The sequence below is a fragment of the Melanerpes formicivorus genome, unplaced genomic scaffold (assembly GCF_026170545.1).
Source record: "Melanerpes formicivorus ecotype bairdi unplaced genomic scaffold, bMelFor1.0.p_v2 SCAF_3, whole genome shotgun sequence".
Classification (NCBI taxonomy): Eukaryota; Metazoa; Chordata; class Aves; order Piciformes; family Picidae; genus Melanerpes; species Melanerpes formicivorus.
Genome location: NW_027142355.1, coordinates 27,045,524 through 27,073,208, shown reverse-complemented (window position 1 = coordinate 27,073,208; position 27,685 = coordinate 27,045,524). Strand labels below are relative to the sequence as shown.

At 47.6% G+C, this 27,685-nt stretch overlaps 1 protein-coding gene across 7 annotated transcripts in view; it reads left to right on the top strand.

Annotated features, from left to right (window-relative positions):
* NRF1 (nuclear respiratory factor 1) overlaps positions 1–27,685 on the top strand; it is a 94,196-nt gene that overhangs the window by 11,917 nt on the left and 54,594 nt on the right. For 3 of the 7 annotated variants that reach the window (XM_068169465.1, XM_068169457.1, XM_068169436.1), the window contains exons 2-5: positions 14,039–14,270; positions 18,883–18,997; positions 23,139–23,265; positions 24,608–24,748. In XM_068169465.1, coding sequence (XP_068025566.1) covers positions 14,048–14,270; positions 18,883–18,997; positions 23,139–23,265; positions 24,608–24,748 — 606 coding nt within the window. In that variant the 5' untranslated portion in view covers positions 14,039–14,047. Of the gene's footprint in view, positions 1–13,864; positions 13,913–14,038; positions 14,271–18,882; positions 18,998–23,138; positions 23,266–24,607; positions 24,749–27,685 lie in introns of those variants that run through there. The other 4 variants (XM_068169443.1, XM_068169425.1, XM_068169466.1 and 1 more) reach the window with 3 other exon arrangements.

Sequence of the window (27,685 nt, the reverse complement as noted above, 5' to 3'; positions counted from 1 at the left end):
GTTGGACTAGGTCCCTTCCCATTGAGAGGTCCCTTCCCACCCAACCCAGTCTCTGAGTCGCAATGCAGAGGTTAAATACCTGTACATTATCTCACCCACCTAAGGTGGCACCACTCCTTCTAAAAACAGCTACAGTCATACTGAGATTATGCTTTCTGGGTTTAGGATCAACCAGACCATGTTAAGTAGCTCAATGAAGACTCTATCATTAAGAGAGCCACCAGCAAGGACTGGGCTGGACTCACCATTTTAGACTGGAAGTTGGGTAATTGTCAGTGGTTAGGGCTGGAGGTGTTCAAGGCTGGGCTGGACACGACACAGCCTTGAGCAACCTGGTCTAGTGGGAGGTGTCCCCTGCCCATGGCAGGGGGATTGGAACTAGATCACAGTATCACCAAGGTTGGAAGAGACCTCGAGGATCATCGAGTCCAACCTATCAACACAGACCCCATGACTAGACCATGGCACCAAGTGCCACGTCCAATCCCCTCTTGAACACCTCCAGGGACGGTGACTCCACCACCTCCCTGGGCAGCCCATTCCAATGACTAATGACTCTCTCTGTGAAGACCTTTCTCCTCACCTCCAGCCTAAACTTCCCCTGGCACAGCTTGAGACTGTGTCCTCTTGTTCTGGTGCTGGTTGCCTGGGAGAAGAGACCAACCCTTTCCTGGCTACAACCACCCTTCAGGTGGTTGTAGAGGGCAATGAGGTCACCCCTGAGCCTCCAGGCTAAATAATCCCAGCTCCCTCAGCCTCTCCTCATAGGGCTTGTGCTCAAGGCCTCTCCCCAGCCTTGTTGCCCTTCTCTGGACATGTTCAAGGGTCTCAGTGTCCTTCTTAAACTGAGGGGCCCAGATGATCTTTAAGGTTTCTTCCAACCCAAACCATTCTGTGAATCTATGATTCTATAAGGACAGCATATGGCAATATGAGCACCAAGTCCTTAAGATGGTGCTTCAAGCCAAGGTCAATAACAGCAAACCTCCACGTCTCAGTCTAGACAGGGCTGGGGCCACATTGCAGCCATCTCACTGGAATCCCTTGGAGAAACTTGCTCCCGTTCTGTTTTCTGTGGTAGTCCAGCAGAACCACTAATCCTCTCTCTCCATAAAAGAGGATTAAAACTGGGAACATTTGCACCTTAATGCAGCCAGCTCAGGCTGCACTCTGGCTTTTGGCTGTGATCCTGTTGGGGTGAGGGCCAGGGATGCTGGTGGTGGTCAGCAGATCACAGCTCTGTCAGCAGGGGTAGCTGTTCTTAAAAGACTGTTCTTAGCTAATACTGTGTGTGTTAGTTAAAAAAGTTATATCCACATCTGGAGCCCTGGGGCCAGTTCTGAGCTCCCCAGCCCAAAAGATGACAGGGAACTACTGGAGAGAGTCCAGTGGAGCTTGGGAAGCTGTTGAGAATCTCTGTGAGGAGGAAAACCTGAGAGAACTGAGGCTGACCTGGGATGGTTCCAGACCTACTAATTGGTGTTTGTACTTCTCTAACACATGAACTGATGTAAAATAAGTTCAAGTGGCAGGTAGGACACTCAGGACCCAGTTACTTGTAGACCCAACATGATCTGTAGGGTTTCTCTTTAGAGAGACCATGAACTACTGGAGAGAGTCCAGCAGAGACTATGAAGATGCAGAAGGGCCTGGAGCATCTCTATGAGGAGGAAAGGCTGAGAGCCTGAGGAGCAGCAGCCTGAGAGGGGCTCTGATCAATGCTCTGCAAGAGCTAAAGGGTGGGGGCCCAGAGGATAATGGCCAGGCTCCTGTCAGTGGTGTGCAGTGACAGCACAAGAGGCAATGGGCACAACCTGGGGCCCAGGAACTTCCCCCTGAACATAAAGAGAAACTTCTCTGCTTTGTGAAGTCTTTGTTCTGCAGTGTGATGTTTATGTGCTTAAGGACATGGTGCTTAGGGACATGGTTCAGTGGTGACCTTGCAGTGCTGGGTTGAAGGTTGGACTAGATGGTTTTGAAGGTCTCTTACAACCGAAGATATTCTGTGATTCTGTTTGCTCTTTTCTGTGAGATGCTGATTAAAAGTGCACCTTAGTAAGAAAGAGTTTTGGTTTCTAGAGTGATAGAATTGTTTTGGTTGGAAGAGACCTTTAAGATCATTGAGTCTAACGTTCAACCTGAGACCACTGTGGCTGTTAAAGCAGCTTACATCAAGCTGCTTCCCATCTTTCTCCTTTCAGGAGAAGGTTTAGGTATTGATCCACGAGCAGAGTTGTCCACAGAGGTTTAGGCTGGTGTCCACATAGGCCCAGCTCTCTACAGCACAGACAGGTTGTTTAAAAAGCCATGAACCAGCCTGTTGCTTGTGATGGACCCATTGAAACACAAGCCACAGTCAAAGCAGTTGGACTTGATGATCATAGAATCATAGATTTGTTTCGGTTGGAATAGACTTCTAAGATCCTTGAGTCCAACCATCAATCTAACCCTATATCATGTCCATCAAATCATGTCCCAAAGTGCCATGTCCACATGGATTTTGAATATCTCCAGGAGCTGTGACTCCACCACCTCCCTGGGCTGCTTGTTCCAATGCCTGAATCCATTTTACTTTAGATTTTTCCACGCTGAGACTGGTAGCATGGGGTTTATATTTCTCCCCTCATTAAAAGGTTCATTATACTAATGCTATGCCACAGGAGGACGCTGTGGAACCAGAGCTGGTTTCTACAGTTCCTCTTGGTGCTTAGGTTACCACATCTCTGCTGACCTGCAGCGGCCGTCTCTGAAAATAAGATGTTCCCCTCAGGCTCGATAGCAGAAGTGCAAACCAGCTCAGCTTATCTTGCCTTTGTGCAGGGTATCAGTTGTTACTGCTGACAGAAGGCTGTGGAAACTTAGTCCTATGTAAAGCCTTGCACTGCTTCCACACCAGGCTGGAAGAAAGCTGGGTTTTTTTGGACTGAGTTGTGGGCTTGTGAATTCTCTTCATGAGTAAGGGAAGACTTTTCCCACAGTTATGTCCTTCTTCACGGGGCTGCTCTCCAGCAGATCACCTCCTAACCTGTACTGGTGCAGTTTGTTATTCCTTCCCAGGCACAGGACTCTGCACTTACCCTTTTTGAACCTCATTAGGTTCTTTGCCCAGCTCTCCAGTCTGTCCAAGTCTCGCTGAATGGCCACACAGCCTTCAGGTGTATCAGCCAAGCCTCCCAGTTTGATATCCTCCCCATCCCTGGAGTGGTTTCAAAGCCTTGTAGATGTAGTGCTGAAGAACATGGTTTAGTGGTGACCTGGCAGTGTTGGGTTAATGGTTGGGCTTGCTGATCTTCAAGGTCTCTTCCAGCCAAAATGATATGATGCTGAGGGATGTGGTTAAGTAGCTGACTTGATAGTGTTGGGTTTGATGATCTTAAAGGCCTTTTCTAACCTAAGAAGTTGTGTGACTCTGTTGTCAATTTGAACAGGGTTTCAAGCATTGTGTTGGATGAGATGTTGGTGAAAATGGCCTCATGATTTAAAAAACCAGCAGATAAATCACAGAATCATGGAATTGGTTTGGTTGGAAAAGACCTCCAAGATCAGCAAGTACAACCATCCGCCTAAGACCGCCGTGACCATTAAACCACATCTAACTTAAGACTCTCATGGGACAGTGTCTTGGGCTTCTACAACATTTGAGGTAAAACCACTTCAGTATTCTACAGGATGAAAATAAGTCCAGGCCCTCTCTGTGGACAGGTTTTTCCAGTCATGCTGGTGTAACTCATCTTGGTTTTTTGGTGTGTACACTTTATTTTTGGCTCTGTTTAAAGCACCCATGAGGCAACATTAAACTAGGCAGTGACAGGGGACAGTTTCTGCAGTGGGTTTTGTGTAGGTCAAGTTCTCCCTCTTTCCATTGACACCACAGAGTGCACTGAGCAGACCAGACCTTTACTTTCATCCATGTGTATCCATGTTTATCCATGTGTACCCAACACCACCATGGCCATTAACCTATGTCCCAAAGTGCTATGACCACACATTTCTTGAAGTCCTCCATGGGTGGTGATTCCACCACCTCCCTGGGCAGTCTGTTCCAATGCCTGACCACTCTTGCAGCAAAGACATTTTTCCTTATATCAAACCTAAGTCTCCCCTGGCACAACTTCAGGCCATTTCACCTTCTTCTGTCACCTAATTCTAGGGATAAAAGACCAACCCCACCTCAGTGCAACCTTCTTTCAGGGAGTTTTAGGGATCAGCAAGGTCTCCTCTTGGCCTCTTCTTCTTCAGGCTAAAAAATCCTGAGCCCTTCAGCTGCTTCTCATCAGACTTGTTCTCCAGACCCTTCACCAGCTTTGTTGCCCTTCTCTGGACACACTCCAGCACCTCAATGTCCTTCTTGGAGTGAGGGCCCCCAGACTGAACCCCAGTGTGGCCTCACCAGTGCCTATTACAGGGTCACAATCACACTATTGCTGATCCAAGCTAGGATTCTGGTGGCCTTCTTGGCCACCTGGGCACACACTGGCTCATCTTTAGCCACTGTTGACCAATTCTCCCTGGTTCCTTTTCCACCAGGCAGTTTCTAGCCACTGTGCCCCAAGCCTGGACCATTCATTGGGTTGTCCTGACCCAGCACTTGGCTGTGTTAAACCTCATTCAATTGACCTCAGCCCATCAATCCAGCCTGGCCAGGTCCCTCTGCAGCGCCTTCCTACCCTGCAGCAGATCAACACTTCCAGCCAATTTAGTGTCATCTGCAGACTTACTGAGGGCACCTCAATCCCCTCATCCAGATCATTGATGAAGACATTAAAGTGAACTTGCCCCAGCACTGAGCCCCATAGAACACCTCTAATGAATGGTCACCAACTGGGTTTAACTCCATTCCCCACCACTCTGAGCCTGGTCATCCAACCAGTTCTAATGTGGAATTTATGTGGTTTATGTGCAGTTTCTCTTGTTTTCTACTGGTTTTGATGGTCTGGCTTATGCTATCTTAACTTATTCCACCACTTCTGCATCTGATATTCTTCCAGTGATGGTGTTAACAGCCATTGGTCATAGTTGACAGAATGTCAAAGGAACCTTTGGCCCAACCATGAAGAAACTGCAGTGTGTGATGAGAGGGGTTTTATCCTCATATTATTTTAAAGCACTTTAAATGGCTTTAAAAGTATTTGGGCTGTCATCCAAAGCTTCTGGACTAAGCTCCAGCTGCCAGGAAATGGCTTTGTAGGCATCATCATATCATTAGAGCTTCCAACCTACTGGCTTTCTATGATGATGTAAGTGAAGATCAACAGATGTCATCTGTCAAGACTTTTGTAAAGCCTTTGACACAGTCCCCCTCCACATGCTTATTTGTAAGCTGGAGAAATAGGGATTTGATGGGTGGAGTGTCCAGTAGAGAAGGAATTGGTTGGATGATTGCATAGAAAGGGTAGTGGTCAATGGCTCAATGTCCAGATGGAGATGTGTGTTCGATGGTTTGGTCATCAGGATGTGGGGGTTTCTTCATGGTTGGTAGAAGGCTGGTGATCATTTTGCCAGGCCAATGTTTTTGTCATGTTGATTATTTGTGAACTGTCTTGAAGACTGGACATTAGGCAGAAGTTCTGTGCTATGAGGGTGATGGAACACTGCAACATGTTGCTCAGGGAGGTGGTGGAGGTCCCATCCCTGGAGACATTCGAGATCAGACTTGATGGGACTATTAGCAACGTGGTTTACTTAGGGATGCCTGTGGCCGGTTGACGTTGCCCCCTTGAGAAAGGGAACATGGTGGACGGAAGTTGGTAAACGGAAGGAATAGTCTAAACTAATTTCATTGGACGAATGGGAGGAAGCACTTCTGAGCTGGGACTATACTGGACATTTCCAGCACTTCTCAGTCAGTCTTGCTTCTGTCTTTGCTCCGTGCAGCAGCTTTCTGTGCTGGGCTTTCTGCCAAGGCCTCGGCCTTGAAAACCAGATAACAGGCCTGTATACTAACTCCCTTCCAATTAACACAAAACTGCTTTTAACTTCTTTCTTTTGCTCTCTCTCTCTCTCTAACCTGATCTGGGGAAAGGGGGGAAAGAGGGGAAAGAGGAGGTGGGGAACCCCCCTCTCTGCCGAGAGGGGTTTACTCTCATTTCTGTGTTACTCTGTTGTATATCTTTGTATATATTGTAGATATTGTAAATTTGTAAATATCTCCCTGCAAACCCTACATCGCTTTGTAAATATAGCTCCACTGCTTTGCTAATTCAGCTTGCGAGTTTTTTTTTCCTTTCCCTTCAATTTTTTTTTCCCTTTTACTTTACAAAGGGGGAAGGGAGGAGGCTTCTCGGCCTTACCTTCCATCCCACCACATTTTTTTTTTTATTGGCGTACCCAACGTGCGGCAGATAATTAGTTTAATTTATTATTTGATTGATTTAGTGTTTTCTAGCTGAATTAGCAAACATGAAGGTATTGTGGTTTGTGGAGCGATTATTCTTTTCAATTTTTGGGGCTCTGATTTACAGGTATTGTTTGGGTTTGATTTTGGATTACCTGGGTAAATATCTGGTGCGGACAATTTATATGTGGGTTATGTATAGAGTTAAATTATGGTATGGAAAATGTATTAATTTATTATGGCCAGTGAGATACAGGAATGTTACCTCCACCACTCTCCCAATTGAGATAAAGGGTTTTAAGATTCCGCCTGAGGAGACAGTAACTTTAGGTGATGCCTGGGATCCAAAGGTGATTTATTTCATGTCTATAATTCTGCTGATGGTGATAATTAACGTGTATCTCCTGATTTCTTTACGGCGAGAGAGAAAGGTGTCCAGAGCTTGTTTTGTTATTAAAACTAGATCAAAAAGAAAACGCCGTGGCTCTCGATCAGTCCCAGAGTCATCTAGTGACGAGGACTGTGGAGAACCCGTGTCAGTCAAAAAGAAGGCTAAAAAGTTAATTGGTAAGGCAGCTCTAAATGACTTTGCTGATTCTAGCAAGCAGCCAAGGGCATCGGCTGGTATCAACATGGCACCTACTCCTTCTCCCACTCCTTCTCCTCCTTCTTCTTCTCCGTCGGCCATTAACGGAGCAACATCACTTCCACCCACTCCCTCGGTGGGACCGGAAGTCACTGCCCCAGCAGCTGATTTATCTCAGGACCTGTCAGCTTCCATTAAGGTGGCTGTAAATGCAAACACAGCTCCAGTTAAGGTGGCTCCTTTAAAGACTAGAGCTGGAAAGGGCAAAGATGGAGAAGAAGAGGAGGAGACTGATCCTGGTGAGGGGCCCTCTACTCTAAAAGATCCTGCTCAGGAGGAAGAGAAGGTTTGTTTTAAAGATCTAGCTAACCTAGTGAGATCAAAGCAGGATAGAGATGAAGCTAGGAAAGCAGCTGGCAAAGGTGGTTCTCAGCTTAAAGAGATCCTTAGGAGAATGACAGCAGGATTTTACGGGCAAAGAATTCAGGGAGATGAAGATGAAGATGACATTACAGACTGTTCGTCACCACGGGAGGAATTGCGAAATGTCCGTAAAGATTTCACCAGGGCAGATAAGGAGCCAGTTCTAGCTTGGCTTAGTAGGTGTTATGATACAGGTGCTTCAGCTCTAACAGTTGGAGACAAGTCAGCAGCTCAGTTAGGAACTCTCTCAAGGGACAATGGAATAGATAGACATCTAGGCGAAGCTCTCGGTAAGGTTAATCTGTGGATACGCCTCTTAATAGCGGTTGCCCTGAGATACCCTTCCCGAGATGATCTTCCATGGAATCCTAAACCCTGGACTACCATAGATGAGGGAATTAAGCGCTTGAGAGAATTTGCTGTTAGAGAGCTACTCTATGGTGAACATGAAACTCTGAATCCTGATGACGTTCCTGTGGGTATTGGTCTTGCTAAAAAGATCATCAAACTTGCTCCTTCTAATTATGCAAACATTCTGGCAAGCAGAATTGTGTCAAGAAGTTATGGTGGAGCTTCTCCTACGGTTGGCCAATTCAGTGATCAAATGAGACAACTGGAGGATAGCATGACACGTGGTTCTTTGGTTTCGGCCATTAAAACGATGTCTGGTGATATTCAGAATTGCATAAGAGAGTTAAAAGATGAATTTAGAAATTCCATATCCCAATTGGCACAAAGGGATAGTTTCAATTCTTCCTCCAGGTGGGTACAAGTCTCATCTGTGAGGAATACACGTCCTCCAAGGAGGTCATTCCAAAACAGGACATTCCAAAACAGGTCATTCCAAAACAGACCACCAAGGCAATCACGTAGAACTATTTGGATAACTCTGCGTGATCAGTTTGGTGAGAACATGAACCGCTGGGATGGCCAACCAACTTCTAATCTTTTCAGGAGACTGAGGGAATTGCAAAGTGGCAGAACCCGAGGTAGCAATACCAGAAGGGTAGCTGTTACTTCCACAGTTCCCCAGAACGACTCTTATGGCTCCAACAGTGGCTCCAGTTATAACATGCAAAGTTATAACCCTGCACAATACGTGCAATGCACATGTGCGCATGTTCCCCATAACTAGGGGTGCCCTGCCTCCCGCCAGGGGGAGGAGAGGGATAACAGAGATAACAGAATCTATTGGGATGTGTACATCCAGTGGCCTGGCACTTCACAATTTCGGAAGTACAGGGCCTTGGTTGACACAGGAGCTCAGTGCACCATAATACCATCAAATTATCAGGGATCAGAGTCTATAACTATTCTGGGAGTCACTGGTGGATCTCAAGAGTTAAGTAAGGTAGAGGTTAATATAAGTTTAACTGGTAAACAATGGAGGAAGCATACAGTTGTGACCGGACCTGACGCACCTTGTATTTTGGGAATTGATTTTCTGAGAGAAGGGCGTTTCAAAGACCCTAGAGGTTACAAATGGGCTTTTGGAGTAGCTTCTATAGAAATTGATGGACAAAAATTGAAGCTATCTGCCAGACCTGAACTTTCTGATGAATCTGCAGTTGTGGGACAACATAAGATACAGGACATTAAATTGCCGGTTGCTTCTCAGACTGTGCACCACAGACAATACAGAACCAACCGTGACTCTTTGTTGCCCATTCAGAATCTGATTCGTCAGTTGGAAAGTCAGAAAGTCATCAGCAAAACTCATTCACCTTTCAACAGTCCAGTGTGGCCTGTGCGGAAGCAGAATGGAGACTGGCGTCTGACAGTAGACTACCGAGCCCTAAATGAAGTGACACCACCTATGAGTGCAGCAGTACCAGACATGATGGAGCTACAGTATGAGCTGGAATCCAAAGAGGCCAAATGGTATGCTACCATAGACATTGCTAATGCATTTTTCTCTATTCCCATAGCAGAGGAATGCAGGCCTCAGTTTGCTTTCACCTGGAGAGGAATCCAGTACACTTTCAACAGACTGCCAATGGGCTGGATCCACAGCTCAAGCATCTGTCATGCAGTGATCCACGATGCTCTGGAGAAAGGAGGTGCTCCAGAACACATCCAGTTCATCGATGATATCATTGTCTGGGGTAAAACTGCTGAGGAAGTCTTCGAGAAAGGTAACAAAATCATTGACATTCTTCTGAATGCAGGTTTTGCCATCAAGCGAGACAAGGTGAAAGGACCTACCACAGAGATTCAGTTTCTGGGAGTGCGATGGCAGGATGGACGCCGACACATTCCAGTGGATGTGGTAAATAGAGTCTCTACCATGGCAAGTCCCACCAACAAGCAAGAGACCCTACGTTTCTTGGGGATAGTGGGATTTTGGAGACTGCACATTCCTGGATACAGTCAGATTGTGAAACCTCTGTATGATGTGACTCGAAAGAGAAACCATTTCCACTGGGGACCTGAACAACAAGCAGCCTTTGACCAGATAAAGCAAGAGGTAATTCAAGCAATGGGTCTGGGACCAGTCCGAGATGGTCCAGACATTAAGAACATTTTGTACACGGCTGCAAGTGACAATGGTCCAACCTGGTGCTTGTGGCAAAAAGCTCCAGGTGAGACACGTGGACGACCTCTTGGTTTCTGGAGTCGAGGTTACAGAGGTTCAGAAGCTAATTATACTCCAACAGAGAAAGAAATTTTAGCTGCCTATGAAGGAGTAAAAGCATCTTCTGAAGTAATTGGAACTGAATCACAACTTCTTCTAGCTCCCAGATTACCAGTTTTGAATTGGATGTTCAAAGGCAAAGGCTCCACACCACATCATGCCACAGACTCAACATGGTCTAAGTGGATGGCTCTGATAACACAGAGAGCTCGAATGGGAAATCTTGAAAGACCTGGTCTAGTGGAGGTGATCTCAAGTTGGCCTGAAGGTATCAACTGTGCTAAGCCTCCAGAGGAGAAGGTAACTCGTGCTGAGGAAGCTCCTCCTTACAATGACCTTTCTGATGATGAAAAGAAATACGCTTTGTTCACAGACGGTTCCTGTCGTCTTGTTGGGAACAAGCGAAGGTGGAAGTCTGCAGTGTGGAGTCCAACACGCCGAGTTGCAGAGGCGAAAGATGGAGAAGGAGAATCCAGTCAGTTCGCAGAGGTAAAAGCTGTCCAGCTAGCTCTCGACGTGGCTGAACGTGAGAGATGGCCAAAGCTTTATCTCTACACCGACTCATGGATGGTAGCCAATGCTCTATGGGGTTGGCTAAAGAACTGGAAAAAGAGTGGTTGGCAGAGGAAAGGAAAACCCATTTGGGCAGCCAACCTGTGGCAGGACATTGCTGATCGAATCGAGAGAATTCCAGTGAAAGTGAGACACATCGATGCTCACATTCCTAAGAGCAAAGCTACTGAGGAACAGCAACACAACCATCAGGCAGATCTAGCTGCAAGAGTTTCTCAAGTAGACATGGACTCTAATCTTGATCTCGACTGGAAACACCGAGGTGAGATATTCTTAGCTCGGTGGGCTCACGATTCGTCAGGACATCAAGGCAGAGATGCGACATACCAATGGGCTCGTGACAGATCCATAGACATTTCCATGGATGCTATCACACAAGTCATCCATGACTGTGACATTTGTGCTGCTATTAAGCAGGCAAAACGACTTAAGCCCTTGTGGTATGGTGACAGATGGTCCAAGTACAAGTATGGTGAAGCTTGGCAGATTGACTACATCACTCTACCACGTTCTCGTTCTGGTAAGCAATACGTGCTTACTATGGTAGAGGCAAACACTGGATGGTTGGAAACTTATCCAGTTCCACATGCAACTGCACGCAACACCATTCTCGGTCTGGAGAGACAAATCCTGTGGAGACACGGAACTCCAGAGAGGATTGAGTCAGACAACGGAACTCATTTCAAGAACAACCTTGTAAAGAGCTGGGCAAAAGAGCACGGTATTGAGTGGATATTCCACATTCCCTACTATGCACCAGCTTCAGGGAAGATTGAACGCTACAACGGTTTGTTGAAGACCACTCTCAAAGCCATGGGAGGTGGATCTTTGAAAAACTGGGAAAAACATTTAGCACAAGCAACCTGGCTGGTAAATAGTAGAGGCTCAGTGAACCGAGCTGGACCTGCACATTCAGATCTGCTACGGAAAGTAGAAGGTGATAGAGTTCCTGTTGTTAGAGAAAAGAATCTGTTAGGTAAAACTGTTTGGGTATTTTCACCCTCAGGAGAGGCTAAACCTGTCCGAGGGGTGGTTTCAGCTGAAGGTCCGGGTCACACTTATTGGGTAATGCAAGAGAATGGTGAAATTCAGTGTGTTCCACAAAGAAATCTAACTTTAGCTGAAAGAGGTTAATTTCAAACTGTTGTATAGCTACATCGCGTCCAAAGGAAGAATCAACGAGGAATCTACGGTGCACGAACCCTGAGATCCCTGAGAGCCCTGAGTCAACTAAGAGACCCTGAGATTTCCCTGTTTCCCTTTTCTTCGCTTCATCAGTGAAGAAATGAACTGTTTTCCATTTTTCTCATTTTCTGATTTTCTTGGACTTTTGAATCATCTACATCTGAGCATAGCCGGAATGGACTATGAACTTTACTCACGAACTGTAAATATCGTTTTGGATTGGATGGACAGTATTAACAGCCAATGAAATTGTTTAGAAGGGGTGGACTGTGGCCGGTTGACGTTGCCCCCTTGAGAAAGGGAACATGGTGGACGGAAGTTGGTAAACGGAAGGAATAGTCTAAACTAATTTCATTGGACGAATGGGAGGAAGCACTTCTGAGCTGGGACTATACTGGACATTTCCAGCACTTCTCAGTCAGTCTTGCTTCTGTCTTTGCTCCGTGCAGCAGCTTTCTGTGCTGGGCTTTCTGCCAAGGCCTCGGCCTTGAAAACCAGATAACAGGCCTGTATACTAACTCCCTTCCAATTAACACAAAACTGCTTTTAACTTCTTTCTTTTGCTCTCTCTCTCTCTCTAACCTGATCTGGGGAAAGGGGGGAAAGAGGGGAAAGAGGAGGTGGGGAACCCCCCTCTCTGCCGAGAGGGGTTTACTCTCATTTCTGTGTTACTCTGTTGTATATCTTTGTATATATTGTAGATATTGTAAATTTGTAAATATCTCCCTGCAAACCCTACATCGCTTTGTAAATATAGCTCCACTGCTTTGCTAATTCAGCTTGCGAGTTTTTTTTTCCTTTCCCTTCAATTTTTTTTTTCCCTTTTACTTTACAAAGGGGGAAGGGAGGAGGCTTCTCGGCCTTACCTTCCATCCCACCACAATGCCCCTGCTTACTGCAGGAGGGTTGGACTAGATAACCTTTAGAGATCCCTTCCAACGCAGTGCATTCTATGATATGGAAGATAGAAGCTTTTGAAAGCCTTTGAAGGACAGAGCCTTGTGTGGTGGCACTGCCTGTCTGAGTTCATAGAGCAGTTACTCAGCCAGGTATCTGAGACCACCTGAGGTCTGTGTCCATTCTCCTACCTCTCTCCTCTTGATGAGCTGAGCCTATACCTACAGGCTCAGAATTTGTTGGGTGCATTTTATTGTTCCCTATAGCTACCTATCTCTTTCCTTCTGATGCTTGCCCTGAATGTTGATGCCCCCTCCCTGGACATCATAGAATGGCTTGGGTTGGAAGGGACCTCCAAAGGTCATCTAGTCCAACCTCCTCTGCAGTAAGGCCAGATTGGATGGAGCCTTGAGCAACCTGGTGTAGCAAAAGGTGTTCCTGGCTGTGGCAAGGGGGGGGGTGGAACTAGGCAATCTTTAAGGTCTCTTCTAACCCAAAGCCTTCTATGATTCTATGAATCTATTTGTTGATGTCCTAATTCTTCTAATGGAGTTGGAAAATACCCTGAGGATGAGCTGTTCCTTTCCACAGGTGTAGAGACAAACTGAAAACATCTAGGTACCTCCTATCTTGTTCTTTCTCCATAGATTTATCTTGACATGTGGTCCAGTGACTATGTAAGCTGCTGCTTTGCTCCATGGTCTACCCCTAGATGCAGTCAATAAATATGTATTAGGTAATATTTGTAGTTTGTTGTAGTGATTTTGTCTGCTTCTGGACTCCAAACAAGAAATGCAACAGAAATGGCCTGTAGAACACAACTTGCTGCCAGCAACCTTCTGTACTGGCCTTCTAGTTTATGTCTTAAGATGTTGAGGTTGGAGGAGAGAGACTGGGTCTTGTCCTTCAGCATCTACCCTGAAAGCTGGATCTTGATATGGCAAAAATAAGTGCCAGGTTTGATCAAACCTCTTAAGAGGGACATGGTTTAGTGTTAACTTTGCAGTGCTGAGTCAAAGGTTGGACTGGATGATTTTGAAGGTCTCTTCCACCAAAGATATTCGGTGAGTCTGAGAATGGGGTGCATAATCTCAGGGCTACAAGGTCCTTAAAGCCCTTTCCTCCAGCAAAGGTGGCTGTCTCTGGGTGCTGTGGTTGAAGGTATGGATTCTTGAGAACTCTTAAACTTCAAGTTCCTCTGCTGCTTCCTGATATTATTTCCCTTTTGCAGAAGACCACTGCCTCTGGAGGTGGTAATTCCCTGTTCCTTCTGGAGGAGGTAATCTCTTGTTCCCTCCTGGTCATGACCCGCTCACCTTGCTGGCTCAGAAGCCTTCGGTTGCCCTCCCTCATGGTACATCAGTGTCAGCTAACCCCATCCTGTGGTTTTTGTCTCCTCTGACAGTAGTTATTAATGGAAGAACACGGGGTGACCCAGTCTGAGCACATGGCCACCATCGAGGCCCACGCAGTGGCCCAGCAGGTGCAGCAGGTCCACGTGGCCACCTACACAGAGCACGGCATTCTGAGTGCGGATGAAGACTCACCATCCTCACCGGAAGACACCTCCTACGATGACTCTGACATCCTCAACTCCACAGCTGCCGATGAGGTCACTGCCCACCTGGCTGCTGCAGGTAAAGTCAAGATGCTTGGTGGTGTTCATCAAAGTTAGCATTTGTGAAAAGGTCACAAAGAGGGCTTGAGGGTGGTGGGTGATCTTCTTGTCCCGTGGGATGCTCAGAGTGCTTCCTTATCACCACAGCTTTAATAGAGCTTCTTCACCAAGGGGAGTTGGAGTGAGGTGGGGGCTGGTCTTTTCTCCCAAGGAGCAAGTGACAGGACAAGAGGAAACAGCCTCAGATTGCATCAGGGGAGGTTTAGGTTGGACATGAGGAACAATTTTTGCCCCAGAAGGGTTTGTCAAAGCCTGGAACAAGCTGCCCAGGGATTAAATTGCAGTTCTACTCATCTTCGATGTGGTGTTGATTCATGTGATGGAGCATGTTCAGAGAAGAGCCACAAAGCTAGGGAAGGGTCTCTAGAGCATAAGTCTCATGAGGAGCAGCTGAGGGACCTGAGGTTGTTTAGCCTGGAGAAAAGGAGAATGAGGGGAGACCTTCTGTCTCTCTACAACTTCCTGAAAGGAGGCTGGAGCCAGGTAGGCGGTTGGTCTCTTCTTCCAAGGAACACAAGATAGGACAAGAGGAAATGACCTTTTACCAGGAGAGGTTTAGGTTAGACATGAGAAACAATTTCTTTCCCAAAAGGGTTGTGGAGACCTGACCCAGCTGTCCAGGGCAGCGATGGAGTCCCCATCCCTGGAGGGCTTTCAAAGCCATGCAGATGTGCTGTTGAAGGACGTGGTTTGGTGGTGGGTTAGCAGTTGGACTCAATTTTAAAGGTCTTTTCAAACCAGAAGGATATTTGCAAAGTCTGCTGACTCCTTCAAACTTGCATTACTTTGTGTGTGTGATATGGAGCTGCTGGGAATGAGAGACTGGTTTGTACGAGAAAATTGGTCCCTGGTAGCCTCAAAAAACCTGAAGCTAAAATACTGAGTATGTCAAAGATCAGGCTCATGGAAATAAATAAACATTACAAACAAGAGCAAAAATGACCTAGGAGCATGACCCTGCCCTGCTCAGCCAAGGAGCTCATGTGCAAGACCTCTCCCAATGAGGTGCCACAAAGGGTCCCAGCATATCTGCACTGGGAAAACATTTCAGAATCAGAGACTCCCTGGGTCAAGAACTGGCTGGTGGAGGGCTGGGCCCCAAACATGTTGGAGAATGGAGTTATATCCAGTTGGTGGCCAGTCAGAAGTGATGTTTCCCAGGACTCAGTACTGGGACTGTAGTAATATTTTTATCAATTACCTGGATGAGGGGATTGAGGGCACCCTCAGTAAGTTTGCAGATGACACTAAATTGGCTGGGAGTGTTGATCTGCTGAAAGGTAGGAAGGCTCTGCAGAGGGACCTGACTGGGCTGCATCAATGGACCAAGGCAAATGGGATGAGATTCAACAAGGCCAAGTTCTGGGTCCTGCATTTGGATCACAACAACCCAATGAATGGTCCAGGCTTGGGGTAGAATGGCTGTAAAGTTGCCTGGCAGAAAAGGACATGGAGGGTGTTAGTCAACAAAATCTGAGGATGAGCCAGTGTGTGCCCAGGTGGCCAAGAAGGCCACCAGCATCCTGGCTCAGATCAGCAAGAGTGTGGCCAGCAAGAATAGTGCAGGGATTGTCCCCCTGGACTGGGCACTGGCAAGGCTGCACCTTGAATCCTGAGTTCAGTTTTGGCCCCCTTACTGCAAGAGGACATTGAGGTGCTGAAGCATGTCCAGAGAAGGGCAACAAAGCTGGTGAAGGGTCTGGAGAACAAGTCTGGTGAGGAGCAGCTGGGAGACTGATAGTTGTTTAGTCTGGAGAAGTGGGGGCTGAGGGGAGGCATTGATGCTCTCCACAGCTCCCTGAAAGGAGGTTGCAGTGAGGTGGGGTTGGTCTCTCCTCCCTAGTATCAGGTGATAGAATGAGAGGAAGTGGCCTGAAACAGTGCCAAGGGAGGTTTAGGTTGGGTATTAGGAAAAATTTCTTCACTGTGAGAGTGATCAGGCATTGGAACAGGCTGCCCAGGGAGGTGGTGGAGTCACCACCCATGGAGGCATTCAAGAAATGTGTGGCCATGGCACTTTGGGACATGGTTTAATAGCCGCAGTGGTGGTTACATTGATGGTTGGACTCAGTGATCTTAGAGATCTTCTCCAACCCAAACAATTCCATGATTCTATGGTCTGCCTCCCTAGCAGAAAAAAAAGCACTCCCAGACTTGTCTGACCCCTTATCAGACCTTATCTGAGGAGTAAAGCTCTTGATGTTCTTGAGTAAACCTCTGAAGTTCCACCACCACCCCACTGAGCATCCCACACACTTTGCTTATTGATTTTTCTCTCCTCAGCTCCTGCAGGATTTTTTCATCCCCCTTTCTCTTCTTGTACATAAAGTTTTAAATCCATAGTGGTGGTTGCAGGAGGAGATCTGATGGCTCTCACCTGCAGGTTCTCTTAGTGCAGTGGATTCCCAAGTGGGCACCTCAAACCAGAAGCTTCTCTTGGGCAGGCAGCTGCAGTTGATTCATAGAATCCTAGAATGGATTGGGTTGGAAGGGACCTTGAAGATCATCTAGTTTCTACTTCCAACTCCCCTGCCATTTTCAGTATCACCTTCCACTAGACCAGGTTGCTCAAGGCTCACCCAACCTGGCCTTGAACACTTCAGGGAGGGGGCATCTACAACTTTCCTGGGCAATCCATTCCAGTGTCTCACCACCCTTACTATAAAGAATTTACAGTTTGGGCAACTCCAGTGCAAATCTTGCCCAAGTATCTGACATGGTTCATCCTTTGCTTCTCCAGAGCAAATATTTTTGCAGTCCTCCAAAAGGTATCATTTTTATTCTTCTTTTCATGAGCACCTGGTCATTGGAGCAGTGCTGCTGTGCCTGCTGTGGTGGGGTGACACTTGAGGAGTTTGTTACTGATTAACAAATCCTGGCTCCGTAGTGTCACCCTGAGCCCTGTCCATTGCCATGCCCCGTCTGCCAGAGCAGCTGCCTGGAGAAAAGAGGTCATCGAATGCTACATCCATTATTATCACCCAGCTTCCACTGGTCAATATCACAGAATGGCAGGAGTTGGAAGGGACCTCTGAAAATTGAGTCCAGCCCCTCGTAGTTTAGGACTTCTGGTCCAGAACCTAAATCTTTGTTAATGACAAAAACATGGTGGTTTTAGGACCCCTGATATCATAGACTCATAGACTCAATAAGGTTGGAAAAGACCTCAAAGATCATCAAGTCCAACCTGTCACCCAAGACCTACCTCATGACTATTTAAACCATGGCACCAAGTGCCACGTCCAATCCCTTTCTGAACACCTCCAGGGATGGCGACTCCACCACCCCCCTGGGCAGCACATTCCAATGATGAACAACTCTCTCTGTGAAGAACTTTCACCTCTTAACATACAGAGAGACTACACACACAGCAACTGAGATGTGCTCAGGACTCAAAGACAAGTTGTTGAGCCTGTGTTAGACCCCCAGGGCTCTTTGACTCTGACCATGCACTCGCATCCAGAGATCAGATGGAAGCATGATCCATGATGTGCTGTTTGGTTTACTTCCAATTATGGAATCCTAGAATGGCTTGGGTTAGAGGAGACCCTAAAGATCATCTAGTTGCTACTAGACCAGATTGTTCAAGGCCCTTTCCTACCTGCCTTTCAATACTTCCAGGCACAGTTTACTTTGTGCAACCTGTTCCAGTGCCTCACCACCCTCCTGGGGAAGAATTTCTTCTCAGTATTTCACCTAATTAATTTAACAAAACTCCTCCTTACCTAGAGTTTGGTCATGAGAGCAGTAGGTGCTTCCCTGCCATGATTCTTGCTGTAGGAGCTCTGGATTTTCAATTTCTTTCCCACTAGAGCTGATCTTTAATCCCTGGGGAAAGCCTTGGACTCCTGGTGCTCTAGCTGAAGTGTCCAAGCAGGTTTCATGACGTTCTACGTAGTCTTCTCCCCTGACACCAGGATCTCCTCAGCTGCAGTCAGTTTTTTAAAGTCCTGGCATACTTGAGGGTTTTTCAGCATGTTTGGAAGATCAAATACATCATGATGTAATTGTGAGGAAAAGTCTGGACTGAACTCCAGTTTGGGTTGGAGGGGACCTCCAAAGGCCATCTAGTCCAACCACCTCTGCAGTAAGCAGGGGCATCCTCAACTAGATTAGGCTGCCCAGAGCCCTGTTGAGCCTCACTTTTAATGTCTCCAGGGATGGGGCCCCAACCACCTACCCAGACAACCTGCTCCAGTGTTCCACCACCCTTACGGTAAAGAACTTGTTCTTAACATCCAACCTAAATCTGCCTGTCTCTAGTTTGAAGCCATTGCCCCTCATCCTGCCACTACAGGCCTTTGTAAACAGTCTCTCATATGTGACTTCCATCTGAGACTGAGCTGGGATTTGCCAGACTGGGCAGTGGAGTCTTTGGATATCCCTCTGTGATGCTGGAGAGGAGGAATCCCAAGTGTGGGGGAGCTCAGCAGGGAATTTAGGTCACTTTGGTCTGCTGAGGAGGAGGCCCTTGGGACCCAGCCCTGGGGGTGGGGGGCAATGACGGTGTCCTTTTTGGCCAGCTCCTGAGCTCCATGTGGTGATTCCACCTTTTGTGGTTTGGTTTGCAGGTCCTGTGGGGATGGCAGCAGCTGCTGCGGTGGCGACAGGTAAAAAACGGAAGCGGCCGCACGTCTTTGAGTCCAACCCGTCCATCCGCAAGAGGCAGCAGACGCGTTTGCTACGGTAAGGAGTCCTGCCAGCACCCTGACACCTCCATCTGCAGCCTCCAAATGGCTCCAGTGCCCTGTCTGGTGGGGCTGTCCACAAGTTGCCCAGCTTGGGGGTATATTTTTTTTTTTTAACCCAAAAGCTGTGGTTTTAGTTTGAAGAAACGAGTTAACCTGCAGCTCGAGTCATCTTCGGCGTGGTGGTGTTTAGTGTGGTGGAGCATGTCCAGAGAAGGGCAACAAAGCTGGTGAAGGGTCTGGAGAAGTTGTGAGGAGCAGATGAGGGACCTGGCGTTGTTTAGCCTGGAGAAAAGGAGGCTGAGGGGAGACCTGGCTCTCTACAACTCCCTGAAAGGAGGTTCGAGCCCGGTGGGGGTTGGTCGCTTCTCCCAAGAAACAAGTGAGAGGACAAGAGGAAATGACCTCAAGTTGCCCCAGGGGAGGTTTAAATTTGACATAAGGAACAATTTCTTCCTAATTGAGGGTTGTCAAGGCCTGGAACAGGGTGCCAAGTGCAGTGGTTGAGTCCCCATCCTGGAGGGGTTTCCAAGCTGTGAAGATGCGGTGCTGAGTGATATGGTTTAGTGGTGACCTGGCAGTGCTGGGTTAAGGGATGGACTCTATGATTTTAAATGTCTTTTCCAATCAAAGCAATGCTTTGATCACCAGGACTGAGATGGTGGGATCCACCCCAGCTGTTGACCAGTTCAATCTCTCATGGCAGCATTGCTTTGCAAGAGATTCCTATTGACTTTAAACAGCAATTGACTTGAGAATATGGGGCTGTAGCCCCATCCCAGATCCTCAGTGGCACAAAAAACTTTTCTACATCACACACAAAATCTGTAAATTTCTGCTTTATGAAGTGATCCTCTGTGTGTGCACCTGAATTTTCTTTGCCACTAAGATCCCCTTACGTGAGCTCCTCACTAAAGACTGACCCAGCCTGGAGTGCACAGGGGGAGAAGACTCAGGAGCAGGTTCCTTCCAGAGCTGAAACATCATCTTTGGATTTAGAAACTTGCCCTGCAGCCACTAAACATTCCCAGCCCTTCAGGTGTAGCGTTACAGGTGCTTTGAGGCTGTCTGCCCACCTGGTGGCCACCGAGGAGCACTGGTGCTGCACAGGCTTTGCAGAGACCTGCAGAGATCACCCACACCTCCATCTGCAGGAAACATTTGTCAGCGTTGGGTGATTTTTATTTTCAAGGTTTTGGAACAAAGGGATTTTTGCTTTTTAAACTGGTTTGGATTTGGTTTGAACGCTGAGGGCACTAAACCATGTCTCTTCTAGAGAAAGACTGAGAAAATTGGGGCTTTTTTAGTTTGGAGATGAGAACACTGGGGGGGTGGGGGCAGATCTCATTGGTGCTGATCGGTGCTTAAAGGGTGGGTGTCAGCAGGCTGGGACCAGTCTTTGTTCAGTGGTGCCTGGTGACAGAACAAGGGGCAAACTTGAAGAAGTTCCATCTAACCATTAGGAGGAACTTCTTTTGTTTAGATGTGACAGAGCACTGGAACAGCCTGCCCAGAGAGGTGGTAGGTTCCAAACCCACTTGGATGTGTCCCTAGTGACCCTCTCTAGGTGACATCAGCTTGGCAGGGGGGTTGGACAGGATGATCTCTGGAGGTCCCTTCCAGCCCCTACTATTCTGTAACTCTGCAACTGGGGTATGTCAGAGGAGCTGGGGTATTTGTCACCTCATTTCTTGTTGGCTGCCTCCTGCTTGCACATTTGATGTGCTGGAACAGCAGTGGCCAGAGTTTCACCTTTTTCTCCTTCTCTGCTGTTCAAACTCTTTTAAATTGATGGGAAATACAGTTGGTTTCCTTTTGTTCTGCTGAGTCCCACAGCACCCTTTGACCATCATCAAACTGGAACTAGCAGGAGCAGTGTTATAAGTAATTCCTGAGGAGTGAACTCCATCCTGTTTTTACAGCCCTTTTTTCTTTCTCTTTTTTTTCTCTTTCCCCCAACTCTGCTGACCCAGCTGTGTTTATTGCAGTGATTTTGAGGAGCAAATTCTTTTCTCTCTTGAAATGTGAGCAGTGTTTTAAGAAACACCAATTTCAACACCTATTTTCAAGGCCAGGTTGGATGGGGGGCCTTGAGCAACCTGGGCTAGTGGAAGGTGTGCCTGCCCATGGCAGGGGGGTTGGAACTAGATGATCTTTAAGGTCCCTTCTAATGCAAACCATTCTAGAATTCTATGGTAGGAATTATTTCTTCTCCCTTCATGTCACTACTTCATTTTACCCCATGTAAGATACTGAGAAAATACATCTTTTTATTTGTTTTTTTCACTTTGATCAGTGTGACCTCTTTTTCCTTCATGTTTACACCACTGTGATTCTGGGATCTCTGCATAGCTGGTTTTGGTGTTGGTGCTTTTTGGCTGCCCATCTGCTGCTACAGCAGGGTCAGAAATTATACAATGCTAGAATGGTTTGGGTTGGAGGGGACCTTAAAGATCATCTACTTCCAACCCCCTGCCATGGGCAGGGACATCTTCCACTTGACCAGGCTGCTCAAGGCCTCATTCAACCTGGCTCTGAATGCCTCCAGGGAGGGGGCATCCACAACCTCCCTAGGCAGCCTGTTCCAGTGTCTCATCACCCTCACTCTAAATACTTCTTCCTGATCTCCAGTCTCAATCTCCCCTCTTTCAGCTCAAAGCCATTACCCCTTGTCCTATCACAAATGACCAGAGCAGACAATAAACTGTCACCTTACGGCGGTGCTCAGGTTATCTGGTGCTAAACACTCCTTTTCTCTTGCTTTATGAGTCTCTGCCAACACATTCAGCCAGCTGAAGATGAGCCAGTGTGTGCCCAGGTGGCCAAGAAGGCCACCAGCATCTTGGCTTCGACTAGCAAGAGTGACCAGCAGGACCAGGACAGGGATTGTTCCACAGGGCTGGGCACTGGTGAGGCCACACCTCAAATCCTGGGTTCACTTTGGGGCCCTTCACCCCAAGAAGGACATTGAGGGGCTAGAGTGTGTCCAGAGAAGGGCGAAGCATGTGGTGAAGAAGGGTCTTGTGAGGAGCAGTGGAGGGGCCTGGGGTTGTTCTCCCTGCAGAAAAGAGGTTGAGGAGAGATCTTCTGGCTCTCTACAACTCCCTGAAAGGAGCTTGGAGCCAGGTGGGGACTGTTCTCCCAAGGAACAAGTGAGAGGACAAGAAGAAATGGCCTCAAGTTGCACCAGGGGAGGTTTAGTTTGTACTTTAGGAAAAACATCTTCACTGAAAGGGTCCAAGCCTTGGTCCAGGCTACTCATGGCAGGGGTGGAGTCCCCATCCCTGGAGGGGTTTCAAGGCTGTGGAGATGTTGTGTTGAGGGACATGTTTTGGCACCAGACTTGGTGAAGTGAGGGAATGGTTGGACTGGATGATCTCAAAGGTCTTTTACACCCAGAATGATTCTGTGAGTCTCTGCTTTCTGATACATCCTTTCATCCCTGGAGACATTCAAGGTCTGGCTTGATGGGGCTGTGAGCAACCTGATTCGGCTGCTGACTGCAAGGGTGGATTAGACAAGATGACCTTCAGAGGTCTCTTCTAACCCAGTGCATTCTATGATTCTGTGATGGAACGTTTTCTGCCTACAGAGAGATCACTCCAAAGGGCCTTGCTGATGTGACAGTTGTCTGGATAGCTGAGTTTTCTTTGCTGAGCTGTTGCAATATTTCTCCTTCTTGCCTGTCCTGCAGTTGTAGGTTGAATTCTTCCAGTTTTGGGTTGAGCAGGACTTTGATCCTAGAGAGCTGGATTGCAGCATTGTGAGACTGGATGTAATCCAACCCATGTGTGATGAATTATTCAAGTTCTTTGAAGGTTTTGTGTTGCTAATAGAAGACAGAGTGGATGTACAGGCTCTTGCTGGCTGATGATTTCTCTCTTTTCATCAATGGAATAAAAGAAAAGGAGAGAAGGGAGAAGAATGGACATTTGAGCTGCTGGGTGACTCAGGGAGCACAGCAGGCTTGCAGGAGCAGAGGAAGAAGTGATAGATGTGCCTAATCTGAGCAGCTGGTCTCCATTTCTCACCTGGCTTGTGAGTGGGTCACGATAAGAAAGGGAATTGACAATGCAAAGGGTTGTGTTTCTCCAGGGCTTTCAGTGAGACCTATTCACTGTCTCATGCCTCTGTTGCAGGAAGCTCCGAGCCACGCTGGATGAGTACACCACCAGAGTGGGCCAGCAGGCCATCGTCCTCTGCATCTCCCCCTCCAAACCCAACCCTGTCTTCAAAGTGTTCGGTGCTGCCCCCTTGGAGAACGTGGTAGGTGTCACTAGGAAAAGCTATCCGAAATTGTTCACCAGTGCTGCAGCTTCTATCTGCTCAAGGCAGCCTTGAAAGCTTGGTAGTGATCTGAAGGTCATGTTTAAAACCCTAGAGAAAGCAGTTTGACCTGGAGAGGCTGGGCAACTGGGGGAAAGGAACCTCACAATGTTAAACAACGACAAGGCTAGGGTCCTACACCTGGGGAGGAACAACCACCTGCACCACCATTTTTTAACACCAGTTCATGTGGAAAGCAACTCTGTGGAGAAGAAACTGGGGATGCTGGTGGACAACAAGTTGTCATGAGCCAGTAATGTGCCCTAGTGGCCAAGAAGGCAAATGATCTCCTGGGGTGCATGGAGAAGTGTGTGGCCAGCAGATTGAGAGAGGTTCTCCTCACCTTCTCTCCTGCCCTAGTGAGGTCACATGCAGAGTCCTGACTCCAGATCTGGGCTCCCCAGTTCAAGGGAGACAGTGGAGGCTGGGAAGCTGCTGCAGGGCCTGGGGCCTCTCTGTGAGGAGGAAAGGCTGAGAGCCCTGGGGCTGTTAAGCCTGGAGAAGAGCAGCCTGAGAGGGGATCTGATCAACACTCAGCAACAGCTAAAGGGTGGGGGGCAAGAGAATGGGGCCAGACTCTCATCAGTGGTGCCCACTGATAAAACAAGGGGCAATGGGCACAAACTGGAACCCGGGAGGTTCCATCAGGAGGAACTTTTTGGCTGTGAGGGTGGTGGAGCCCTGGAGCAGGCTGCCCAGAGAGGTTGTGGAGTCTCCTTGTCTGGAGAGCTTCCAACCCCACCTGGCCATTGTGATTCTGGGCAGGCTGCTGTGGGTGCCCTGCTGGAGCAGGGGGTTGGACTGAATGATCTCCAGAGGTCTCTTCCAACCCCCACCATGCTGGGATTCTATTAATCTGTGAGCTCAGGTTTTATGGACATGGGGGCAGCACTGAGGTCCTGTCCTCTGCCTACTGCATCTCAGCAGAGTTGAATCTCCTGGATTAAAGATCGGAGGGAGCAGGTAGTGATGAGGTGTCTGAACTCACCTTGACTGTCAGTGCTTGCACTTTTTTGCAGACCAGGCATTAGATAGAGCAGATCCTGACTGTGATAAGTCTTGCTTCAGAACTTTTAATCCCATAAATACTTCCACCTGCTGGTGTTGCTTGATGTTTCATCAGCAGCTCTTGGATACGGACAGGTCTTCAGGGCCAGTGGGTATTTTTTTGCTCCTTCTGTTCTGGAGCACCTTGGGGATGGTGGCTGGCCCTGCTTTTCCTTACCCTCCCTTCTCCTGGTGCTCCTTACCTTGTTTACCTGAGCTTAATGACTCCCCACAGGTACGCAAGTGCAAGAGCATGATTCTGGAAGACCTGGAGTCCGCGCTGGCAGAGCATGCTCCTGCCCCTCAGGAGGTTAACTCAGAGTTGCCACCCCTCACCATTGATGGCATTCCTGTCTCTGTGGACAAGATGACCCAGGTAAGCAGCTACATTTGACACTTTGCAGCCAAGCTTATGTCTACATCTCCAGGGAATGCATTTGATCTCGTCCATCTCATGGGATCAGCAGCTCAGATAAGAGTTGGATGTGAAGCTTTGTTGCTGCTTGTTTTCCACATGAGGCAGTAGAGATTCTGGTAAGGACAAGAGCTCAGGCTGCTGGACCATCCATAGAATCATAGAATTGTTTCAGTTGGAAAAGACCTCTAAGATCAGCAAGGCCAACTGTCAATCTAAGACTGCCATGACCATTAAACCACATCCCTTGAGCTGTTTTTGTCACCTCCAGTATCTATTAACAGTGGTGATCCCAGTTCCCCACTGTGCAGTGACTTCTAGGCACTGAGGTCACCATGGTGCAGTATGGTAGGGGTTGGAAGGGACCTCTGGAGATTGAGTCCAACTCCCCTGCCAAGGCAGGGGATCACCTGGAGAAGGTCACGGAGGAACAAGTCCAGGCAGATTTGGCATGTCTCCAGAGATGGAGACTCCTCCACCTCTCTGACAGCCTGCTCCAGGGCTCCAGCACCCTTAAATTAAAGAAGTTCCTCCTCATGTTTAGCTGGAACCTCCTGGCTTCCAGTTTGTTCCCATTGCCCCTTGTTCTGTCACTGGGCACCACTGAACAAAGACTGGTCCCATCCTGCTGACACCCAGCCTTTAAGTACTGTTCAGCATTGATGAGATCCCCCTCATTCTTCTCTTCTCCAGACCAAAAAGCCCCCATTTTTTTCAGATTTTTTCCTCATAAAAGAGGTGTTCCAGCCCCCTCAGCATCTCTGCAGCGTTTTGTTGTTCCCTGTCCTTCTTGAAGCAGGGAGCTGAGAATGGACCCAGTACTCCAGATGTGTCCTCAGATCAGGAAGATCACTTGTGGAGCATTATCGTGGCTTATCCTCCTTGGACCTATCTTTTGTGCTCTGTTTCATTCTCCACTCTGTTTTCTGCTGTGGAATGGAGCTAGCCAATGGTTGAAGACCAGATCACACCCTGTGAGAATTGTGATGGAGGCAGGGAATGATCTGCTCTAGGCATGTGGGAAACTCTTCAAGTCCAGTCCTTTGCTGACCTCCTTATTGCTAGGAGAAAGTGGAAGGGACTCCATAGGGACCTTCACTGACCATGGAATCACAGAATTGTTTGGATTGGAAAAGACCTCTAAGATTGTCAAGTCCAACCATCAACCTAAGACCACCATGGCCATTAAACCATGCCCCAAAGTGCAATGATGTGGGAAGGATCATCCAGAGGGAAATGTTCTTCCACTGGGGTGCAGAACCTGAAGGCAGGTGAATGTGTTTTGCAGAGACTCTGGATGCACTCAGTGTGATGTACCACAACAAATTTTAAGTGCTGAAAGAGACAGGTTGAGAGAGCTGGAATTGTTCAGCCTGGAGAAGACAAGGCTCCAGGGAGGGTTCCAGTCTTCCAGTATTTGAAGGGGTCTACAGGAGAGCTTGAGAGGGACTTTGACAAAGGCATTGAGTGACAGGACAAGGGTTAATGGATTCAGACTGGAAAAAGATGGATTTAGATTTGTCATTAGGAGAAATGCTTCTCCATGAGGGTGGTGAGGTATTGAAACAGGTCACTTAGAGCAGCTGTGGAGGCTCCAGTCTGGAAGTGTTCAAGGCCAGGGAAGTTGGAACTAGGTGATCTTTAGGGTCCCTTCCAATCCAATCCAAACCATTCCATGAAAGCATTTTAAATTATTTTTTTTTGAGGGAGTAGAAGCTTAGAGGCTTTGGGCAAGACAAAAAGAGCTGTTGTAGTAGAGCAAAGATGTGCAGATTTCCCATGCTCTGAATACAGTACAGCCATTCCTCCCAGTTTGGAATCATCAGCAAACGGGCTGAGGGTTCACTCTCTCCCTTCATCCAGGTCATTGATGAAGATATTGAGGAAGGCTGGATTCTGACTGGATTTTCCCAACCCAGCAGCTCTTTCTTCTTGTAAAATTTTCAGGGAGGAAGATGGGACATGTAGTGCTTAGGGAATGATTTTGTTGCTGAAAGCATCCTGCTGCACAAGCAGAACTGGCTCATTTTTGTGTGGGAACCTTGAATCCCAGAGCTGCCAATGTGGTTCTTTGAATTTACTAGCAAGAACAGATCTTTTTCAAGGGAGATGCACAAAACCCTGTGGAAACCCAAAATACATAGGACCATAAATTGGACAGCACAATAAAGAGGAATGGAAAATGGACACCTCTGCTTTCAGCAGGTGTCAGCAGGCAGGTGGGAGAGGTGTTAGTTCTTCAGCAAGGAGATGAAAATAACTCTCATTTTAATTGCTCTGCTTCCCTGCTGGTCTTCAGGGAAATAAAGGGCTTTGCTAGCCTGAGCAAAGATGCTTCTGTCAACTTGTGAATGGAGAACATCACCCACCTTGGCTGTGCAGTTAAAAAAAAAAGGGTTGCAGTGGTGCTGCAGCCATCACAGGGAGAAACCTCATTGCTTTGTGGACTTCAGCTATGTCACAGCTGAGTTTGCCCTTAAACTTGTTCTCCGTTGCTGGCCAGTAAGAAGGAGGTAGTGTTGAGGTCAAGGCTTCACTCAGCTCTCAGCAAGGTCACTAGAATTTGGTTTTGCTTTTCTGGGTGGGTGATTCAGCCTTTCATCTGATGGGATTCCATCTAAACATGATGAAGAACTTCTTTCATTTGTGGGTGACAGAGCACTGGAGCAGGCTGCCAAGAGAAGTGGTGGAGTCTCTGTCTCTGGAGACTTTCAAAACCTGCCTAAGTGTATTCCTGTATGGCCTGCTCTTGGTGATCTTGCTTTGACAGGGAGGTTGGACTGGATGATCTCCAGGGGCCCCTTCCAACCCCTGTCTGAATCTCAAAATGTCCCTTATACAGGCCAACAGAGTTTATTTAAGCCACTCAAAAAACCATCTTCACCTCTGGTTGCATCT